The sequence below is a fragment of the Salmo salar genome, chromosome ssa18 (genome assembly GCF_905237065.1).
Source record: "Salmo salar chromosome ssa18, Ssal_v3.1, whole genome shotgun sequence".
Lineage (NCBI taxonomy): Eukaryota > Metazoa > Chordata > Actinopteri > Salmoniformes > Salmonidae > Salmo > Salmo salar.
The window spans coordinates 57,345,346-57,368,714 of record NC_059459.1 but is presented as its reverse complement, the minus strand read 5'-3'; the positions used below and the strand labels follow the sequence as shown (position 1 = coordinate 57,368,714).

General features: G+C 44.1%; 1 protein-coding gene across 2 annotated transcripts in view; it reads right to left on the bottom strand.

Moving 5' to 3' along the window:
• Nucleotides 1–23,369, bottom strand: part of LOC106577539 (neurexin-2) — a 936,116-nt gene that overhangs the window by 409,612 nt on the left and 503,135 nt on the right. For both annotated transcript variants that reach the window (XM_045701329.1, XM_045701330.1), the window contains 3 exons: nucleotides 12,877–12,996; nucleotides 9,323–9,704; nucleotides 7,611–7,801 (listed from right to left, as the gene is read on the bottom strand). In XM_045701329.1, coding sequence (XP_045557285.1) covers nucleotides 7,611–7,801; nucleotides 9,323–9,704; nucleotides 12,877–12,996 — 693 coding nt within the window. The remainder of the gene's footprint in view (nucleotides 1–7,610; nucleotides 7,802–9,322; nucleotides 9,705–12,876; nucleotides 12,997–23,369) is intronic.

Sequence of the window (23,369 nt, the reverse complement as noted above, 5' to 3'; positions counted from 1 at the left end):
AGTGGTTGAAAAATGAGTTTTAATGACTCCAACCTAAATGTATGTAAACTTCTGACTTCTACTGTAAGTGTTCCGACCCTTTGCTATGAGACTCAAAAATGAGCTCAGGTCCATCCTGTTTCCAGTCATCATCCTTTAGATGTTTCTACAACTTGATTGGAGTCCACCTGTGGTAAATTCAATTGTTTGGACATGATTTTGGAAAGGCACACACCTGTCTAAAGAAGGTCCAACAGTTGACAGTGCATTTCACAGCAAAAACCAAGACATGAGGTCGAAGGAATTGTCCGTAGAGCTCCGAGACAGGATTGTGTCAAGACATAGATCTGGGGAAGGGTACCAAAAAATGTCTGCAGCATTGAAGGTCCCAAAGAACACAGTGGCCTCCATCATTCTTTAATGGAAGAAGTCTGGAACCACCAAGACTCTTCCTAGTGCTGGCTGCCCGTACAAACTGAGCAATTGGGGGAGAAGGGCCTTGGTCGGGGAGGTGACCAAGAACCCGATGGTTACTCTGACATAGCTCTAGAGTTCCTCTGTGGAGATTGGAGAACCTTCCAGAAGGACAACCATCTCTACAGCACTTATGCCTTATGGAAATCAGGCCTTATGGTAGAGTGGCCAGAGCGTCACGTCTGGAGAAAATCTAAGGTGAACCATGGTGGTGGCAGCATCATGCTGTGGGGAGACTAGTCCAGCGGCAGGGACTGGGAGACTAAACCAAGATGAACGGAACAAAGTACAGAGAGATTCTTGATGTTAACCTGTTCCAGAGCGCTCAGGACCTCAGACTGCAGTGAAGGTTCACCTTCCAACAGGACAATGACCCTAAGCATACAGCCAATACCTTCAATTCTGTCAGATGGGCTTCTCTCTATAAGGTCTTATATAGATTTAGATTCTATGAGGACATTATTAAAGCGTTTCAGGCATTATAATGTATGATAGACCATTTGCAAGATTTAAAATCAAAGGTGACCTCTCAAAAACATTTACATTAGAATGGGGTTGTAGACAGGGATGTGCTGTGTCCCCCCTCTTTGCCCTATTTATAGAACACCTGAATCAATGAATTAGACAAAATAATAACATCAAAGGGATTGATATGATGGGAGGAGAGTAGAAATTGGCATTATTTGCTGAAGATGTGTTGATTTTTCTGGGACAACCTAACATTCATTCCCAGAACTGATATCACTTCTGGATGTGTATGAGTCTCTCTCAGGTTATAAATTGAATGTACAGAAGTCTCAGGTTATTATGTTAAATTACCACCCCCAGGCAGACTTCAAGTATGGTCTGAAATGGGATGCAGAGTCTATGAAATATCTTGGAGTTCACTTACCTAAAGACATTGCAAAACTGTCAATCATTATCTACGGGCCTCTGAATTCTAAAATCAAAGCAGATATCCTACGATGGAACCTTATCCCCTTCCTTAGCAAGATGAGCATATTACCACGTTTACTATATGTCTTCCAGACTCTCCCAGTAGAGGTGCCTGTGCAGCACTTCACGAAATGGGACAAGTTAGTCTCCAGATACATATGGCAAGGGAAAAGTCTAGAATCAGATATAAATCCTTGCAGTTATCAAAAGGGAATTGAGGAATGGTTATCCCATGTCTAAGAGAATACTACTCTGCAGCACAGATAAGGCTACTGGTGTTCTGGTGCAACTCAGTCTACAGCAAGATGGAAGGAATGTGAAACTACAAGGGACGTCCCAATACAGGCAATGATAACAGATAGGAAGTTGGTAGATAACCTCATAGATAAATACAATCCTTGGATCAATTTACATTTGAAGATTTGATATGAAGTTTAATTTGAAAGATTCAGATAAAATACTAAGATGTGCTATGATACCTATTTTTCTCTCAACAAAATAGATAACCGGTTTGAAGGATGGGCCTACTGTACTTTTGTACACAAGGGGGTGTTCCAATGCTTCCAAGTACTAAGAGAGAGCCAATGATTAGAAGGTCAAGATTTCTATAGATATCTCCAAATTTGTCATCGGACTATAGAACGGGGCATGCAGCAAAATAATCTCTAGACTATTCAATGGCTTCATAATGACCAAATCTGAAAATACACTATTCATAAAGAAGAAATGGGAAAGGGAGGGGAACATGGTCATTTCTGTGGAGGAGTGGGAAACCTTATGCCAATCACAATGGAAATTAACAAGCTCATTGACTTGGAGGGAATTTGGATGGAAAATATTATGTGATTCTTAACCACTCATCTGCAGAAAAGACATCAGGGTAATGGAAGGGGATGTTGGAGGTTATGTGGATCTAATGAGGCAAACCATTACCACCTATTTTGGAAATGCCCTAAGCTTGTAGGCAGGATATGCATAAATACACGGAAGCCATATTTAAGGTTGATGGCCCATGCAGAGGTGAGGTCATTACATTTGATCTAAGGGATACTTTAGACAAACATTTGATTGGGTTACTCCTACTAGCAAGTAAGAAAGCCCTGACAAAAAAAAATTGCTACAATTGGAGGTGCCCGTGGCAGATGAGTGGATAGATGTAATACTTGAGATCTATGTGATGGAGAGACTAACCTCTTCTCTGAGACTACAGATTTGGTCAAAATAGTTTGACTATATAACACCATTAAGATCTGATTTTGTTGAATGGTCAAAGTGGAAAAATAATGTACTGTAATAACATTCCCATGTTCAACTGTTAATAGTTAGAGTAGAACAAAATTCATTGGGAAATGCAGAATTATTGAGACCTTTAATATTTATGACACACTGAATTCCTGAATGTCTTCATTTTTGTTTTATGCATTTCTATTTCTATCGTGCTCTTTTTCTTTATACTTAATGTGAAAATGTCATGTGTGTCTGAACCTTGTTTTTCCAAATAAAAACAGAATTTAAAAACAAAAAACAATAAAGACATATCTAGAGGGAGGAGGAGGAATGTGTGGGGTTTGTTTTTGTCGATATTGTTGTTATTTTCCCCCTTCCATCTCTTTGGAGACACAGGAGTTTTAGTTCATCTTCGGAGGGGCAGATTGGCTGGGGAAAGGATCATATATCAAGGTGAAGAGGGTGGGTTGGCGCGGTGGGCTGGCACCGCCTGGCTGCCGCTGCCAGCCTTTTGCTTCCTGTCCACATGTTTGGCAGGCAGATTTGCTCTTGGCACCGGGAGCAGGTTTCGCTACTCTGCCTAACCTGAACGCAAACCCCAAGCCTCCTGAGCTGGCATACATTTGAAAGCTGAACAAATAGAATAAAAATGAATAACTAACAGTGCACACGTACGGACGTGTGTACACTCTTACGCATAAACGAAGGGAGCATACAGGTACACACACCAGGACTTTACTGTAAACCATGAGATAGTCAGCAGCTTTTCAGCACCTTCTGAGACTTTTCTTCTCATCGCTGCGTGACAGTACATGAAAGACATGTCACTGAGTGACATCCACGAGTCATATCCATGTTAAAGTACCGGATGAGTGAGGGTGAAGACAGCTCAGTCTTGACATTACTCTATTGGGATCTATCTTTCATAAGACACAGATGGTTGTCTCTGTGAGCATTCTCTGCTGACATGGTTGAATATTTCAGACTGCGTATGCCACGGGAACACCACTTTAAACAAAGAGTAACCCACTGAAAGCTAGAGAGAACTAAAGACAGAAGGCCCAAATGAGGGGATATTGAGGCTATTTATGTGCCCAATATTGATAATAGTGACTTGATTAAAGAGATTATCTGGTACTTTTGTATACTTTTTAGCCAGTAATGTAGTTCTGAAAGTAGCACTTATGGTGCCCAGAAATTGCATACTGTGTCACATATACATTTATATATATGATTTTAGTCATTTAGCAGACGCTCTTAGCCAGAGCGACTTAATAAGTGCATTGGCGATGTCTTCCCCACAGTGACCGTAAGCCATGGATTATAGGCAACAACCACACAGAGCTAAAAGCTAGAGCTACCGATTTCAAGGAGCGGGACATTACTCCGGAAGCTTATAAGAAATCCCGCTACGACCGCCGACGAGCCATCAAACAGTCAAAACATCAATACAGGACTAAGATTGAATCCTACTACAGGGCTTGCAAACAACTCATCCAGAATGCCGCAGCCCGTCTGGTGTTCAACCTTCCCAAGTTCTCTCACGTCACCCCGCTCCTCCGCTCTCTCCACTGGCTTCCTGTTGAAGCTCGCATCCGCTACAAGACCATGGTGCTTGCCTACGGAGCTGTGAGGGGAACGGCACCTCCGTACCTTCAGGCTCTGATCAGGCCCTACACCCAAACAAGGGCACTGCGTTCATCCACCTCTGGCCTGCTCGCCTCCCTACCTCTGAGGAAGCACAGTTCCCGCTCAGCCCAGTCAAAACTGTTCGCTGCTCTGGCACCCCAATGGTGGAACAAGCTCCCTCACGACGCCAGGACAGCGGAGTCAATCACCACCTTCCGGAGACACCTCTGAAACCCCACCTCTTTAAGGAATACCTAGGATAGGATAAAGTAATCCTTCTAACCCCCCCCCCCCTAAAAGATTTAGATGCACTATTGTAAAGTCGTTGTTCCACTGGATATCATAAGGTGAATCCACCAATTTGTAAGTCGCTCTGGATAAGAGCGTCTGTTAAATGACTTAAATGTAAATGTAAATTACAAAAGGGAAACCCAGCCACGAACTGCCCAGCGACGAGAGCCTACCAGACGAGCTAAATTCCTTCTATAATTGCTTTAGGGCAAGCAACACTGAACCATGCATGAGAGCACCAGCTGTTCCAGATGACTGTGTGATATCGCTCTCTGTGGCCGATGTGAGTAACACCTTTAAACAGGTTGACATTCACAAGGTCGTGGGGCCAGATGGATTACCAGGATGCGTACTCAGATCAGGCGCTGACCAGGTAACCAGTCTAATTGACTATCGTAGCCATGAAATGCTTTGAAAGGCTGGTCTTGACTCACATCAACACCATCATACTAGACACCCTGGAGCCATTCCAATTCACATACCGCCCCAACAGATCCACAGATGACGCAATCTCCATTGCACTCCACGCTGCCCTCTCACACCTGGACAAGAGGAACACATACATGAGAATGCTGTTCATTGACTATAGCTGTAGGGCTATATCTCAGCGTTCAACACCATAGTGCCCTCCAAGCTCATCATTAAGATCAGGACCTTGGGACTGAACACCTCCCTCTGCAACTGGATCTGCCCCCAGGTGGTTAGGGTAAGCAACAACACATCCGCCATGCTGACCCTCAACAAGGGGGCCCCTCAGGGGTGTGTGCTTAGTCCCCTCCTGTACTCCCGGTTCACCCTTGACTACGTGGCTGTGCACGGCTCCAACACCATCATTAAGTTTGCTGACAACACGACGGGGGTTGGCCTCATCACTGACGATGATGAGACACCTTATAGGGAGGAGGTCAGTGACCTGGCAGTGTGGTGCCAGGACAACAACCTCTCCCTCAACCACAGCAAGACAAAGGAGCTGATCTTGGGCCGAGCACGCCCCCATCCACATTGATGGGCTGTAGTGGAGCGGGTCGAGAGCTTCAAGTTCCTCTGTGTCCACATCACTAAGGAATTAGCATGGTCCACACACATCAACACAGTCATAAAGACTTTCTACAGCTGCAGCATTGAGAGTATCTTGGCAACTGCTTGGCATCCAACTGCAAGGTGCTATAGAGGGTAATGCGTACGTCCCAGTATGTCACTGGGGTCAAGCTCCCTGCCTTCCAGGACCTCTATACCAGGCAGTGTCAGCTGAAGGCCCTAAAAATTGTCAAAGGGTCCAGCCACTCAAGTCATAGACTGTTCCCTCTGCTACCGCAAGACACGCGGTACCGATGCACCAAGTCTGAAACCAACAAGACCCTGAACAGATTCTACCCTCAAGCTATAAGACTGCTAAATAGTTAGTTAAATAGTTAACCAATAGCTACCTAGACTATCTGCATTGACCCTTTTTGACTCATCACATACGCTGCTGCTGGTGTTTATTATCTATCCTGTTGCGTAGTCACTTTATCTACCTCAATTACCTTGTACCCCTGCACATCGACCCGGTACTGGTACCCCGTGTATATAGCCAAATTATTATTACTCATTGTATATTTATTCCTAGTGTTATTATTTTTCTATAATGAATTTTTTCTCTCTCTCTCTCTCTGCATTGTTGGGAAGGGCCCGTAAGTAAGCATTTCACTGTTAGTCATGTGTATAGGCATGTTAATTTAATATACTTTTGAGTGGATAAAAGAAAGAAAAATTTGGCCTTGAGCTGGGCCTCTAGCGCCAGAAGCGGTAAGGAGCCAGCAGCAAATCACTCCTTTGTGCGGTGTGTGTCGGGTACTGGACAGCTATAGAAAATTGTCAGTTGATGTGCGGGTGTCATGTGCTGGGTGGGAAAATATATTAGAGCTTTCTGTAATGGTCAGATTTGGTGCATTTGCTTATGATACCCTTGGTGAATAAACTTGAAAGTCACGGAGAGCAGTTTGGTCTCAAGTTCTATTAAGAGGAACATTATTAAAAATAGAGTCCAAAAAGTATCATTCCAACAAGGAGCAATTAGGGTTAAGTGCCTTGCTCAAGGGTACAGAGATTTTTCACCTAGTCATCTCTGGAATTCGAACCAGCAACTTTTCAGTTACTGGCCCACCGCTCTTAACCAATAGGCTACCTGTAAAGCTGCAGATACAGAATGTGCACCAGGTCATTGCTCTCACTCTGCTCTGTGTGCATCTTGCCAGCTATCACTCAAACGGCAAGGGGCTGAAGCTCATTTGCATGAATTCTAATTGCTAGGAGGCTGAACATTTTGGGAAAATGGCACTGCACAGCTTCCACAACACAGTCGCTTTCAAACTAGGGATTTCGTGGCTAATTGACAGTAATTCTGGTCATACATTATTAATGTGTGAAGTACACATTGAAACATCCAGCCCAAAGCAGGAGGTTTAAAAAAATACTTAGTCATCAACGTTTCTCAAACATGTTTTTAAGAGCGATTCCTATATGGCCTCTAAAACCTTCCCAAAAAGTCTACAGAGATTGATCCACAATGTTCAACTCAAAATGCACTCACACCCAAATTTGCTTTCTTCAGCTATATAAAGGGTCAATCTGCAGTTAAAACAATAAAGTTGTCAACCCGCCTCAGTTTTGGTAAACAGCTGAAGAATGGGGCTGGAGAAATTGAACCACTCTCAAATTCATAGACGGGGCTATGAATGAAAGGACTGACCAGCCATGATATCAACATTTGAGTTTTAACCATGTTTTGGGGCTTTACAGTGTTTGTTTACAATTAGATTGTTTTCAAACAGTGGAGTAAAACAAGCTTATATGTTGTGTTCTGAAGGGGGTACAACAGTTGTATTCTACAATAATCAATAGATATACATCATTAATTCCAAAGTAAAAAATTGGGTGTAGCAATCACATATTGCTGCTATTAGTATTTATATATAGTATATTTTATGTAGGAGTTGTTGTAGTACTAATAGTGACTCCAATGACCATAGTAGTGGAAAGGTCAATGAGCCACGGAGGACCCATCAGCCTACAGAAAAGAATAGTGCCCCTACCTTTGAGGTCCAGGTTGCGGGCTCCATTGGAGTGCTGGGTGACGGTGCGGGAGTCGATCTTGAGCGTGTGCACGTTGTTGGCGTCCCGGGAGACCACCACGTTGTGCCACTGGTTGTCGTTGAGCGGCTTGTCCGAGTTACCCTTCATCAGCGACGGGCCGTTGCCGAGGTCAAAGACATAATGGACGTAGCTATAAGCACAGATCGTAAGAGACTTTTAGGAAATAACTGTAGGTGTGCGTGTGTGTATATGAGACAGAGAGTGAATGAAAGGGACAAAGGGGTAAAGGTGCTTGAAATTATATCAATATCACCTCATCGGTCACATTCAGTTTGACCAAACCAACATCAAAATGTCACCCACAGAGCATAGTTCTTTAAAAAAGGTCTAAACCAGACAAAGCCAGGTCTAGCCTAGCAAGTTGAATAATTGGGTGTTTGGCTCTTTTGAAAAATAACCAGTTTCTTCAGTCAAAGACGACGCCATAAGGATTCAGTACTTTCAGTATAGTTAAGGCTGTTCAATGGACGAAGCCAGAGTCCAAGGCGGCAGGGTGAGTCGGTCTCACTCCAACCTTTGTTATATTTAAACAGCAGGTTTTTCACTCAGCCCCTGGTGCCTATCTTGGACTTCTTATAAAGGCGATGGGGGGAAGAAAAAGAAAGGACTGCTCTCTCTCGCTCTCTCTTTGGTCGAAGGAGAGGGTGGTGTAGGGTTGAAGTGCACCGAACCTCCAGCTGTGCAATGGCAAGCTGCAGAGCAGAAAATTGCCCAACCTTACATAATGTACAGCAGCTCAGAAATTATATTCTTTGTGTATTTTAAGTTTTGAAATGTACAGAAAAAAAAATTCCAACTCAGAAGCTCTGAATATAACTTTTCCTGTCCATTTGCCAGAGGCGGACAAGATGGCATGTTTCATTCATGCCCAAAATGATTTCCTTTCGTATCATCTGTTGGTGACCAGTTTGCCAGAGCAATGTATATCGAATGTGTTTATTCCTGCTCTGCTTTGTCTTTGTGTGTGCTGAAAGATATGGTTGGAGTCCTTGTGTCATTACAATGTCAGGTGGGGAGGAAGAGGGGCAGGGAGTTACATGCATCATAACAAGTATTTTTTATATTTGAATGGATGAATAGCTTGGTGACAACAGGTGATATAACACACTGTTCAGACCGCTGCTACTTCAGGTGTCCTATTATTCAAGTCTGCATTCAGAGTTCTAACAACTAAAATATTTTTTTCAGACCAAATAAATAGATTTTGTTCAACCTTAATGTCTATGGGGCGTATGGATTGTGTGTACAGCTGCGAAGGCATCTGATATTTACAAATTAGAAAGTGACATATTTTCTCCAACTGCTGTTTCCTCCCGATAATAATAGCCTGTTCTGGGCATTCAACAGAGCCATGAACCAAAATGATTAGTATTGCTCATTGAGAAATAGAGTGAACTGCCTCCAACCAGCATAGATTCATAGAATCGTAGAAAACAAGCATATCTTAGTGGAACTTATACAGGACTTTTTCATTTTCACTGCATCCATTTGTTTCACAACATATACATCTACATCATTTGTTATGTTTTCCATTATCATATGATTAAGATGTGCCCACATGGTATAGGCCATGTGGGCACAATAAGCAAAACCACATTACAACTTTCAGGGTAAGCTAACATGTCAACACCACTCAAACGTCCAGACTCACCCTTTGACCAGCTCCACAACGATGAAGTCGCTGCCATCCCCCGAGTTGAAGAGCAGCAGCCCGTCCGACGTGGTGGTCTTGAACTGAAAGAAGAGGTGCATGGAGGCGTAGGCCTGCAAAGTAGCCAACGCTAGATAGCTTGCTTTCGTTCGAAACGTCACCGGATCGGCGATGATGTGGCGCATGCCAAAGCGGGCGTTGAGTTCGCAGTAGGAGATGTCACCGTTCTTGCACTGGTCCAGGTAGGGCACGCCGTTGACTGTCAGGCCCTGGAGGTGACCGATGAAGTTGGAGGGCACCACAGATATGAAGCGACGCTCGGTCATGATACCCGTCTCAATGTTGTGGAACTCCAGCCTCGTGTGGGCACCTGTCATCTGGCCTGGAGGGTGAAGGAGGACATGGGAATATGTTATATTAAAGGCATGGAGCTTTCTTAACCATGTGGCCTAATCAGGAAAAGCTTTATACCCTGGTTATGAAATAATGGTACAATGGGATGGAATAAATATAGAAATCTAAAACATGACGATGATACAATTACTTTAAAAAAGAGGCTAAAAGCTTCTAACTAAACTGCAAACTAACCTCCTACTACACTGAACAAAAATATAAACCAGCAATTTCAAAGATTTTACTGAGTTACAGTTCATATAAGGAAATAAGTCAATTGAAATAAGTTCATTATGCCCTAATCTATGGATTTTACATGACTGGGAATCCAGATATTCATCTGTTGGTCACAGATAGTTGCTGGATTTTGGCGGGAAACTGCCCTTTTCGTCCTCATGCTAGCTAGCAGTAGCCACATCAGCCATTATGGAATGACAAGTTGTGTTGAACAACAGAGGAGCTGATTGAGGATGGAAAGGGCAGCTTTCCCTGAAAACTAGGAGTATTTCGATCTTCTCTATGTATCAGTGTGGATAAAGGTAAAAATTGGAGTACAATGGCATATCCCATCCCTGCATTGAAGTAGGTTTTCTGACACATATCTCGCGCCGGCTACATGGTTTCTTAATAATGAAACCATGAATGCCTTCCAACCCCAGTGCAGCACAGTGTAAACAAGCGTAATGGTAGGGTCGGTTTCTTTTAGCAAGGTCTGAGTGAACATCTGACCTGAATTAAGACCACCTACAATCTTCAATGCTCGAGCTAGTAACGCCCAATTATTCAACTGCAGGGATGCAGATACAGACCTTCTTATCAACAATCTATACAGACAACAATTAAAACATTGGGGATAAATGCATGTTATGAAGACTGGCATCTTCACAGGATGCTATAGTCTATGTAGGGCTTCAATTGGGAAAGAGTTCCATATTGTAATTGACCACCCTGTGTAATATATTGTATATTTAATTGATCAAATTGTATAAGGCTTGGATTGGGCAGTAACACAGACAATAGGGGTTCCACAATATACAGTTGAAGTCGGAAGTTTACATACACTTAGGTTGGAGTCATTCAAACTCGTTTTTCAACCACTACACAAATGTCTTGTTAACAAACTATAGTTTTGGCAAGTCGGTTAGGACATCTACTTTGTGCATGACAAAAGTCATTTTTCCAACAATTGTTTACAGACAGATTATTTCACTTATAATTCACTGTATCACAATTCCAGTGGGTCAGAAGTTTACATACACTAAGTTGCTGGTGACTTTAAACAGCTTGGAAAATTCCAGAAAATGATGGCATGACTTTAGAAGCTTCTGATAGGCTAATGGACACCACTTGAATCAGTTGGAGGTGTACCTGTGGATGTCTTTCAAGGCCTACCTTCAAACTCAGTGCCTCTTTGCTTGACATCATGGGAAAATCACAAGAAATCAGCCAAGACCTCAGAAAAAAAATTGTAGACCTCCACAAGTCTGGGTCATCCTTGGGAGCAATTTCCAAATGCCTGAAGGTACCACGTTCATCTGTACAAACAATAGTACGCAAGTAAAAACACCATGGGACCACACAGCCGTCATACCGCTCAGGAAGGAGACGCTTTCTGTCTCCTAGAGATGAACCTACTTTGGTGCAAAAAGTGCAAATCAATCCCAGAACAACAGCAAAGGACCTTGTGAAGATGCTGGAGGAAACAGGTACAAAAGTATCTATATCCACAATATAACGAGTCCTATATCGACATAACCTGAAAGGCCACTCAGCAAGGAAGAAGCCATTGCTCTCCAAAACCGCCATAAAAAAATCCAGACTACGGTTTGCAACTGCACACGGGGACAAAGATTGTACTTTTTGGAGAAATGTCCTATGGTCTGATGATACAAAAATAGAACTGTTTGGCCATAATGAACATCGTTATGTTTGGAGGAAAAAGGGGAGACACCATCCCAACCGTGAAGCACGGGGGTGGCAGCATCATGTTGTGGGGGTGCTTTGCTGCAGGAGGGACTGGTGCACTTCACAGAATAGATGGCTTCATGAGGTAGGAAAATGATGTGGGTATATTGAAGCAACATCTCAAGACATCAGTCAGGAAGTTAAAGCTTGGTCGCAAATGGTTCTTCCAAATGGACCATGACCCCAAGCATACTTCCAAAGTTGTGGAAAAATGGCTTAAGGACAACAAAGTCAAGGTATTGGAGTGGCCATCACAAAGCCCTGACCTCAATCCTATAGAAAATGTGTGGGCAGAACTGAAAAAGTGTGTGCGAGCAAGGAGGCCTACAACCTGACTCAGTTACACCAGTTCTGTCAGGAGGAATGGGCCAAAATTCACCCAACTTATTGTGGGAAGCTTGTGGAAGGCTACCCGAAATGTTTGACCGAAGTTAAGCAATTTAAAGGCAATGCTACCAAATACTAATTGAGTGTACGTAAACTTCTGACCCACTGGGAATGTGATGAAAGAAATAAAAGCTGAAGTAAATCATTCTCTCTATGATTATTCTGACATTTCACATTCTTAAAATAAAGTGGTGATCTTAACTGACCTAAGACAGGGAATTTTTACTAGGATTAAATGTCAGGAATTGTGAAAAACTGAGTTTAAATGTATTTGGCTAAGGTATATGTAAACTTCCGACTTCAACTGTAAATCTCTAGCTACATAAACTTATGAGCCCATCTTCCACTACACCTTTAGTATTCCAATCTATCCCCTTGGTGATTATGTTGTTGCTTCCTGGAATTGAGCAGGAATGAACTTGGCCAGTTTATTAAAAATACCTTAGTCCTAAACAAGGTCAGCCCAGAGGCCTTCTCTTTGTGGTTTGTGTCCACCAGAAACAGGGTCACACAGGGTCATTCATAGCCCCAGGCTTCATCATCTCTTGCATTCCTCTCACCCCACACCCCCATCCCTCTATCCATCCATTCTACCCCCCATGGAGTGGTGGTAGACAGTGGGGAGTGGACACTGACCTTCTGCCATCCCACTATCCCTCCATTTCTCCATCCTTAGCCCCAAGACTCATCCTGCCCCCTCTCTTAATCCCTCCTCTCACCTATCTAACACCCCCCCATCCCGCTATTCCTCCTGTCTATTATTTAAGGTCAGAAGAGGTGGAGGCGAACAGTGGAGAGTGGACACTGACCTTCCACCGTGACGTTGTCCACGGATAGCTGGAAGTTCTTTCCTCGGCGCACCACTTTCACCATGTGCCACTCGTTGTCGTTGAGCTTCTGGCCAGCGAAGAGCGTTTCAGGTCCTTTACCTGGAGGGGAAGAGCTATGGTCACCTACCCAGAAAGGATGTTGATACAGTGTGTATCAGCAACTAAGTCCACAGGGACAATACTATACAGCTAATGGAGAAAACCTGCATGTTTATCCCACGCAAACACACACACACACAGTTTCCATTCAAACAAACATGTGTAACAGTACAGTCACACACACACACACAGAAAGACATAAAGTAGTATCATACAAGAAGGCATACCGTGCCATGTGTGTCACTAAGCGCACAAAGGTTATATAAAAAATTAAAATAAAATATAAAAAAAACGGGAGACGGACTCAATAATATAGTAACAGCAGGATGCCATCAAAGACAAAGCAAGAGGGTAGCTAAGTGTTACAGTGCTACTTATTGAACAAGCCTTTCATGGTAAAGTAAGGATTCAGCCTACAACTGCCGTGGACAGCCCAGATGAGTGGTAGAACTATTTTATAGTTATCGCCTGTAGGACTATGTACTAGTGGAGCTGTGTAATTGACGTCTGTATATTAGGACTTTGCCATAGGACTCTTTGCCAGACTGGGTAGAGAAAACGGGGGATTAGACTGCATTGGATCTGCCACTCCTCTCCTCGGTCACTCCCCCCTCTTCTTCTCCTTCCACGGTCTCGCTTCTACTGGCACAGGAGACGGACTGTTTGACGCAGCAACATATGGCGGTGGGAGAAATGCTTATTAAAGACATATTTATTGTAGCGTCTTCTCTCTCACCAACTGAGCCTCGGTGCTATTTATAGTTTTTCCAATGAAACAGAGCGATTATATAAAGTGTGGCAGGTAACGAGTGAGTGACGGAGTGAAAGAGTATGGGTTTTGATGAAGGCAGCAGAACTGAATCCGTCTGTCATTGAGGTGTATTATGGCGAGTCGGCACGAATCGCCTTTGGATGAGCGAAGTCATGGTGACGGCTAATGCTAATTGCGCTAGCGGTAACAGCTGCAGTGAAGTGCTCCGTTTACACATTACATTAAAATGTATCTACTAAAAAGGGCAATACATTGAAAACTAACCAACAGAAAGTGGAAAATAATTACTGGCTACGCTATACAATAGCACAGCCTAAGAGGCTAAAACAAAAGGCTGTCCCTGACGATGGTTGACTCGCAGTGTGTCACAGTGGCATTCACCGAGGCAAAGAACGGTGATTATGAGGGAAAATAATGGGTCCGTAAACAAAGCCATAATGAGGGAGTCTTCCACTTCACTGCCTGGTGGAACCAGCCCTGAAATAGTACAGTGCCCTGAGGAAGCAAGTCACTTCCATTAACCTCTTACACTCGTACACGGGTTGAAAATGGCAGATTTGGGCACCGGTAAGTGCCTAAATTGGAACGCAGTGGCTGTAAAGTAATGATGGTAGAGATCAGGCTCTGCACTTCACAGCTCTGTATGGGGTTTTGACTGACAGCTGTTCTGAACTTGAGCACCGTATGCAACAAGAAGTTGCCCGCATCCCTCCTGCTAATTTTGTTGTCTGAGTGAGGAAAATGCTGTAAATTGCTGGACTCTATGTATTTTGAAAGATGAGACGTTGACGATTATAATAAATGCCGCTTTGATGTCATACAAGCAAGCCCAGCACCCGTGGATCTAAATGTGCACTTCAAATTTCCATATCCTAAAACTCCTGTCATATACAGTGTCAACGTTTATGATCACTATATTTGATGCAGTTACAAGATGACATGGACGTCATGCCCTGGGTTGTTCTGAACAGGTTGAGCCTATGTTGGTCTATTGTGAAGAAAATTGCAGCAGAACATGCACCTGAATGCACGCATGACTCCATTCTATGCACACCAAAATGACGATCTGTTTCTCTGAATTACCCTGTGAAGCCTAACACTGTGAGATCATTGCGTAAACAACAACAGTAATTGCATGACGGAGGGAGATGCAGGGCTGTGTTCCACTACGACAAGTGTGCTCGCTCTCGTTCCTCAACGGCAAGCTTGGAGAGCTCAAAAAAGCACCTTATAGTTGAAGACTCTTTTTTAAGTCATAAAAATGCTTTGAAATTACTTGCATACTTTGGAGAGTGGTGTGGTCACTTGTAAACACCTGTTAGACCTCTCACTCAAGCCTTTGTAATTGTATTTTTATTACGTGGCATCTACCCCACATTTTCCAGGAATATTACTGTTACTGAATGTATCCAGACTATTTTCATATTTTGTTAAATAAATGCGTCTAAAAGTAGAGTAAATATAAAATGCACATACAATCAACAGTGTAATGTTTGGATTCAGACTTGTGTCAAGTGAACTGTTGTGTCCTCAAATTTGGTCTAACAATTTCCCCATAACTGTTCCCTTTCAATTGCTACCAAGCTTTTAATGTTTTTCATATTACTTCAGTAAGAAGCATTTCAATTTATCTCTATCCATATAGGCCAATTCCCACGAGTGTAAAGGGTTAAAGACTTACTGTACGTGCTGCTGGGTACCACCGAGCAGCAACTGGACCAAGGGCACATTTGCAAGAACAAAACAAGTGGTGGCCGTCCAACACTGTTACTGTTATGTTATTTCCAATATTAAAAATATGTCTGTTGATTTTTATGAGTGGCGATGCATGGTGGCTGCAGGTGCCTCAGTAGATGATGGAGTGGGGCTTAGTGGCATGGGAATGTTCCCGCCCCCCCCGCAGTTGAGTCTGAAATTATTTGGTTTTGAGGGAAAAAAAGGTTCCATAAATTGATAGCGCACAAACGCACACACAGACAGACACACACACACACACACACACACACACACACACACACACACACACACACACACACACACACACACACACACACACACACACACACACACACACACACACACAAGAACCGTTTTCATATTTAATGTTGTTCCTTCTTCCCTGGATTTTTGTCTTGAGCCACACAAAATTGGATCGAGAGACGTTTAATCACACAATGTGTGAAGTTAATATGAGGCAAAGTCCCCTACTGCAGAGAGAGAGAGAGAGAGAGAGAGAGAGAGAGAGAGAGAGAGAGAGAGAGAGAGAGAGAGAGAGAAACTAGTTTAAGATAAACTTCTAGAAGGAGAAAGACAGAGAGCTTGCGAACGAGAGAACGGGAGAGAGCAAGAGGGAGACAAAGGAAAAATGTAGTTTGATATACAACCAGAAAGCCCTTTCGGAGACTCCAGAGCAGGCAGAATGAATGGGAAATGGTTCCCCCGGGATAGAGTCCATGTGTTATTTAACTGCCACAAGAGGCCATAAAATAGCAAAGGGGCTAATTCTAAGGAGAAACAGAGGACACATCAGGCCATAACAGCAGTAACAATGAAGGCCTCAGCGTGTCTGCTACGCTGGGGGAACATCGAACAAGGTTTGGGGGCAGATAACAGTGCAATGGGCCATATTAGCTTGAAGCTAATACACTGTAACATTACTGTAGCTCATAAGCAGCTAATAGATTATCCTATGCCCTATTAACTTGGAGCTAATACACTGTAAAAGCTTGTGGCGCTAGTACAGCTAGCTAGCAGCTAATGGGTGCTTCAATCCCCATAATGCTAGGGCTCTGCTACCTGCTGCTTACCCTACTGACCAGCTAATTGGGCCATATTAGCTAGAAGCTACTACAGTAGCTAGCTAACTAATAGCTAATGGGCACTGCAATCCACATGCCATTGCTTTTGCTCTACCACCTGCCTCCTGCTTAACTGGCAGGCTGCTTTAATGCTAATGTTTGGCCATCTTCTAATGGCCAGGTAATGAAGATAGTAAACAGGCTAGCGGAGGAGGGCTTAGCACTAAATGAGGCTGTAAGCCGCTCTAATGCTGCCCTGTCAGCCTCTGTAGAAACAAGGGCCAGGTTAATCATTAATATGAGCAGCGATATTAAAATGCAATTCATTCTCATTTAGACGCCACTTTCTATTTTCGCCGCTCTCCCTTTGTCACCGAGATCAATGGGAGAACGTCTCTGATCATATAAACAAAGGATGTAATTCTCTCAGTCATTCCCTCTTCTATTATCTCACACTTCAGCACTCAGTCCCCCATAGTGTCTGTTGTCAAGGTAGACAGTGTAAAGTTTGGTGTTTCAGTTGGTAGAGGAAGCTCCGGTTTTAGCCGTCTGGTTTAATGTGGACGTCACTGACTGTCTGGAGGACCCATGAGCAGGATGGACGACATGTGTTACGTTCACCAGCTGTTTCCCAATTAACAATAGTTGATTCATCAATTACCACAGTGCTTCTATGTAAACACCCTTGATTAATGCACGCTAATCGATGAACACGCCCATTCAAATCAGTGGCTTTGGATTGCAATGCAGTGCTTCATTCCCACAAGTTAACTCTGGGTCGAGACCGGCCAGGAGAAACAAAGCTCTCCATTTTTGCTCGACCACAAGGGCTTGGAGAGATGGGTGTATTGTGATCCACATTGGACCCGATGTCACAGTTTCCCCCCAACACATTTACCCATTCTTCAGCCACAACACTGTTGACAACAGCGGATCTAAGAGTCTCCACACGGTCCTTCCAGACCCAAAGTCTCATCTCAGTCTCACAAGTTTGACTCGTTTGAGAAACTAGGCCGTCGCGTGGCACAGCCATGTAGCAGCGAGTGAACCGTCGACAGCGCCACATCACTAAGTGGGAGGCATCCTAATGTGGCTGGGAGTCTAATTGGGCCGCAGCAAAGCATTGTGGGCCACCACGGCATGCAAACAGCCAGTCTTTGAGAGAAAGAGGGTTTAGGAGTGATCAGCGCTAGTTGGAGAGGGCAGCGAGGTGACAGGGCCACGGCATAAGAGGCAGCGGTGGAGTCGTGCGCGATAGCTTCACTCGACCTACCTGGCTCACAAATGCTTCGTGACTCATTGGGGTAAGAGTGAAACTGTTTCCAGGAGGTCGTTCAAGCATGTGTCAATAAAAGAGCCAGTCACCAATGGTTGAGGTCAGAGGGGACTGCAGGCGATGTAAGAGTGTTTTAATGAGTCAAGGGGTTTGGATGGTGGTGTCTGTGACGATAGGATGATGAGATTTTGCCATTGAAAAAATTATAACCTTGAAATGTGATGGACTCGTACTTTTTTTTAAAGGACGACATGAATATATGACGAGTCCTTTTGGTGATCTCAACAAAGTAACCACAGGTCAATTGTCGATCGTCTTTCTTTGCGTCCTTACTACCTTAAACCTCTTTGCAGTTAGCAGAGTCTAGCCTATAGTAGCCCATAGGGATTGCCTGGCTCAAGACGGGGACCTAGCAGGAAGTTGACGTAGGTGGAGGTTCATCAGTACAGCCATGAGTGGCCTCGCAGGGAGAGAAAAAAAAATCACGTTGGGCCTGCATGCACTCTAATAAAAATGGGCGTCAGACGAACTTCACTCTTTATTCCCTTGTTCTGTCCATTCTCGGCTCAGTAGCCCCACTCTGAGGAGAAAGGGGGGATGCCAATGCTCAGCACTTCTAAAGGAGAGAGAGAGAGAGAGAGAGAGTGAGAGAGAGAGAGAGAGAGAGAGAAAGAGAGAGAGATACTGGGTTTTCAGCACAGTGTTGAAAACGACTACTAATATCTGCTGACGGGGTGGTCCTTAGAGCCAGGGCACGGGGAGGAATCAAACGAGAACGGAGGAGAGGAGAGAGGGAAGAAGGGAGGAGAAAGACTAGCTGACGCAAGGCTACATCTATAGGCGTCTGCTTACCGAGATAAGACAGATGGCGTGGTCAAAATGGAGAGGAGTGAGTGTGTGGTACTTTAAAAGGATCTATTTCTATTTGCGTTCATGACTACCATAACACGTAGAAGGTAATGGGTCCAAGGCACTTCCCTGCAATGTTCCGTGTGGCTTAGTCGGTGGAGCATGGCTCTTGCAACGCCAAGGTTGTGGGTTCGATTCCCACGGAGGACCAGTATGAGAAAAAAAACTAACTGGTACATAAATATATGCACTCACTACTGTAAATTGCTCTGGATAATAGTGTCTGATAAATAACTAAAATGTGTCTGTCTGCAAATAACACTGCACATGCACAATTCTCTTCCTGATGTAGACGTAAATGAGTAAACACCTTCCAAGGTCAGAGCGTGACAGAAAACTGTAAGTGCAGAGTGCGTCCAGATGGTACACTGAGTGTAGTGGAAGTATGGAGACCACACGTCAGACTGGGGTTGACAAGGAAGCAGCCTGTCAACAGAATTATGGTTATCACTTCAATAATGTGTCTGTATACTGTAGGTGTGCACTGTACTTTAGCTTGACGCTGGGTGTGTGTCTGCATGGGTTGTTGTGGGTGGCGTGCATGTCTGAGTGCCAGTCTGCTGGCTGACAAGGTGACACAGGCTGTGCCCTAAATAAATACCCTCTGTGACATTATGCAGTCTCATACTGGGTACAGAGGCACTGAGCGGGACAGAAAAAAAAATGAAGAGCAAGATAGATCGAGAGAAAGAAAGCAAGCAAGCTAGTAATTGAGTGGGGAGAGAGGTGGGTAGACGGGGGGGGGGGGAACACGGGGGGGGGGATCTCAATTGCATACACCTCGCGTCCTCTTTCCGTTCTCCTCGCCTTTTTCTTAAAACCCCATTGGAGAGGGTCAGAGGGGACAGACCTCTGGCTTTCTCACCCGATGGGTTTTGGGAAGGAGGCGAGGAGAGAGGACGTGAGGAGTATGCAATTGAGAATCTCCCAGGGAGTGAGAGAGATAGAGAGAGATAATTGAAGGCCTCTAAAGAGTAAGGTAAAGAGAGAGCGAGAGAGAGAGAAGCGAGGCCCTGCTGAATGTATAATGCAGGAGGAGGTTATCAGGTCTCTGGCGCAGGGAGGGAGACCCAGTCAGAGATGGCGATTCAGCAATATGGCTTCCCCTACAGATGGCTCCACGCCCAGGATGTCGCATGAGAAAACACTCCACAGGGAAGCTGTGTGTGTGTGTGTGTGTGGGAGGTGTTTATGTGTGTGTTTCTGGAAGCGTGTGTCTGGTGTTTCTGTGTGTGTGCGCAATGTGTTACATGAGTGTTTCTGCAAGTGTCATGTGTGTGACGCGTGAAGCCACCAGTCTTTTCTCGCCATCCCTGTGCCCCCTCTGTCCTCTCCCATCTGTTATCTGGCATCTTCCCCTTCTGTTGTTTGTGAAGCGAGGAGTACTATCCCCCTCTACAACTCCCATCACTCTCTCCTTACCCTCACATGGTCATCCTGAGCAGTGCCAGCTCTTCTATTCCTCCCCGCCTCTAATCTAGTCCTGGCAAACTCCTGATATCTCTATCACCCCCCCTTCTCAACCTCATGCAAGCCTCTCCAATAATTTGATGCACTGTTTATGCTCATGATTGCACCACAGTATTTTGGCTTGGACACTGGAACTTGTGTTGTATTCCGCTTCTCTCAGCCTTTCTATAAATACTAGAGCCACATTCCATCATTTTATTCAGCGTAGCCCCTTGATATAGTCCATCTATGATCATGATGTTTGATTAGTGTATACATTGTTTAGACTGTAATAGCTTCGGACACTAGCCACGCCACCTCATGCCGCCTAGTCTGATGCCCAGTCTCATGTTCCTATGGCTTTGCCCCCCCCCCTCGAGGGTTTGCCGTGCCAGCCTGCTATGCAGCAGATGGGTTCGTTCAGGTTGGAACCACACCAGCTGACACAGCGGGCGTAGCACGTCAACTCGGGGCGTGGGCAGGGCGTGGGCAGGGCAGGGCAGGGCGTGGGTAGGGCAGGGTGTGGGCAGGGCAGGGCAGGGCGTGGGTAGGGCAGGGTGTGGGCAGGGCAGGGCGTGGGCAGGGCGTGGGCAGGGCAGGGTGTGGGCAGGGCAGGGCGTGGGCAGGGCGTGGGCTGGGCGTGTTAAGGTACCACAAGCTACCACCATATGGGCATCAAAGTCATGGGCTATATTAAAATGGTATGTAGTGTGTGATGCATGATACCCACATACACAAAGGGTAAATAGAGATGTAACTAACATGCATGCGTGCAGGCACTCACAAACACACACGCAAGGACACACACGCGCATACACTCTATCTCTCCTTCCCTGTGTCCAGCCCTGGCTGGGTGATCATGGCTAATGTTGTCATAGGTTAAATGGTTGTTTGCTCCACAACAACCTTCACAGTTGATTACTTGTCCCCTGTTCAAACAGCAGGAGGACAGGCTGGCACACTGGAGCCCTGCTGGACCTAACACACCACACTGTTGTCTGTTAAACCAGGCCCATTGCACAAGCCTCAGTGATAACAGCTAACATCGCACAGTTAGCAATGCATTCAAATGTATCTATTAGAAGCTAATTTCTGGAGTAAATGCTGTACTGAATAAGGCAGTCTTCAGTGTCTTCTACAGTGAGAGAGGGGTGAGAGAGAAAGACAGAATGCGAGAGAGACAGACTTTTGACAGCCTTCGTCTTTTTGTATTTACATGAATAAGAAACCAAATCAAAGTTTATTTGTCACGTTCGCCAAATACAACAGGTGTAGACCTTACAGTGAAATGCTTACTTTCAAGCCCTAACCAACAATGCAAATTTTAAGTAAAAAATAGGTATTAGGTAAACAATAGAGAAGTAAATAAATAATAAAAAAACGGTAAAATGACAGTGAAAATAACAGTAGCGAGGCTATATACAGGTGGTACCGGCACAGAGTACAGAGCTAATAGGTACAAATATGCAATCCAACATTGTTTTCCAAATGTCAATTGGTTCCCTTCATCAAAAGCCAATAAATATATACAAAAAAATCTAAACACATTTGAATGTTATGCTGTATATGCTAGCTATACAAATACAATGCATTCAGAAAGTATTCAGACCCCTTGACATTTTCAACATTTTGTCACGTTACAGCCTTATTCTAAAATTGATTAAATGTATGTTTTTCCTCATCTATCTACACGCAGTACTCCATAATGACAAAGCGAAAACAGGTTTCATAATTTTTTGCAAATGTATCAAATATAAAAAATAGATACCTTATTTACATAAGTATTCAGACCCTTTGCTATGAGACACGAAAATGTAGCTCAGGTGCATCCTGTTTCCATTGATCATCCTTGAGATGTTTCAAGAAAGGCGAGTTGACCAAGACCTGATGGTCACTCTGACAGAGCTCCAGAGTTCCTCTGTGGAGAGGGAAGAACCTTCCAGAAGGACAACCCTCTCTGCAGCACTCCACCAATCAGGCCTTTATGGTAGAATGGCCAGACAAAAGCCACTCCTCAGTAAAAGACCCATGACAGCCCCCTTGGAGTTTGCAAAAATTCACCTAAAGGACTCTCAGTCCATGGGAAACAAGATTGTCTGAAACCAAGAATGAACTCTTTGGCCTGAATGCAAAGCGTCACGTCTGGAGGACACCTGGCACCATCCCTATGGTGAAGCATGCTGGTGGAAGCATCATGCTGTGGGGATGTTATTCAGCGGCAGGGGCTGGGAGACTAGTCAGGATCAAGGGAAAGATGAACAGAGAAAAGTACAGAGAGATCCTTGATGAAAACCTGGTCCAGAGCACTCAGGACCTCAGACTGGGGTGAAGGTTCCCCTTCTAACAGAACAACGACCCTAAGCACACAGCCAAGACAACGCAGGTGGCTTCGGGACAAGTCTCTGAATGTCCTTGAGTGGCCCAGCCAGAGCCCGGACTTGAACCCGATCGAACATCTCTGGAGAAACCTAAAAGTAGCTGTGCAGCAACGCTCCCCATCCAACCTGACAGAGCTTGAGAGAATCTGCAGAGAAGAATGGGAGAAACTCCCTAAATACAGGTGTGCCAAGCTTGTAACGTACTGAGCAAAGGGTCTGAATAATTATGTAACTGTGATATTTCCGTTTTTATTTTTTTTAAACTTTTGCTGATATATCTAAAAAACTGTTCTTGCTTTGTCATTATGGGGTATTGTGTGTAAATATATGAGTTTATATTTTAAAGTCCATTTTAGAATAAGGCTGTAACGTAACAAAATGTGGAACAAGTCAAGGGGTCTGAATACTTACCAAACACACTGTATAGGAGATTATTCTTCTACAGATCATTCTCCTACATATTCTTCTACAGATCCTTCTCCTACAGATTATTCTTTTTACAGATTATTCTTCTTACAGATTATTCGTTTTACAGATCATTCTTCTTACAGATCATTCTCCTACATATTCTTCTACAGATCATTCTTCTACAGATTCTTCTCCTACAGATTATTCTTCCACAGATCATTCTTCTCCTACAGATTATTCTTTTTACAGATTATTCTTCTTACAGATTATTCTTTTTACAGATTCTTCTTCTACAGTTATAATTCTTCTTCTACAGCAGTTAAACACTTTCCCTGAAATACAAATCTTTGCCATTGAAACCCTAACAGATACAGTATACATTT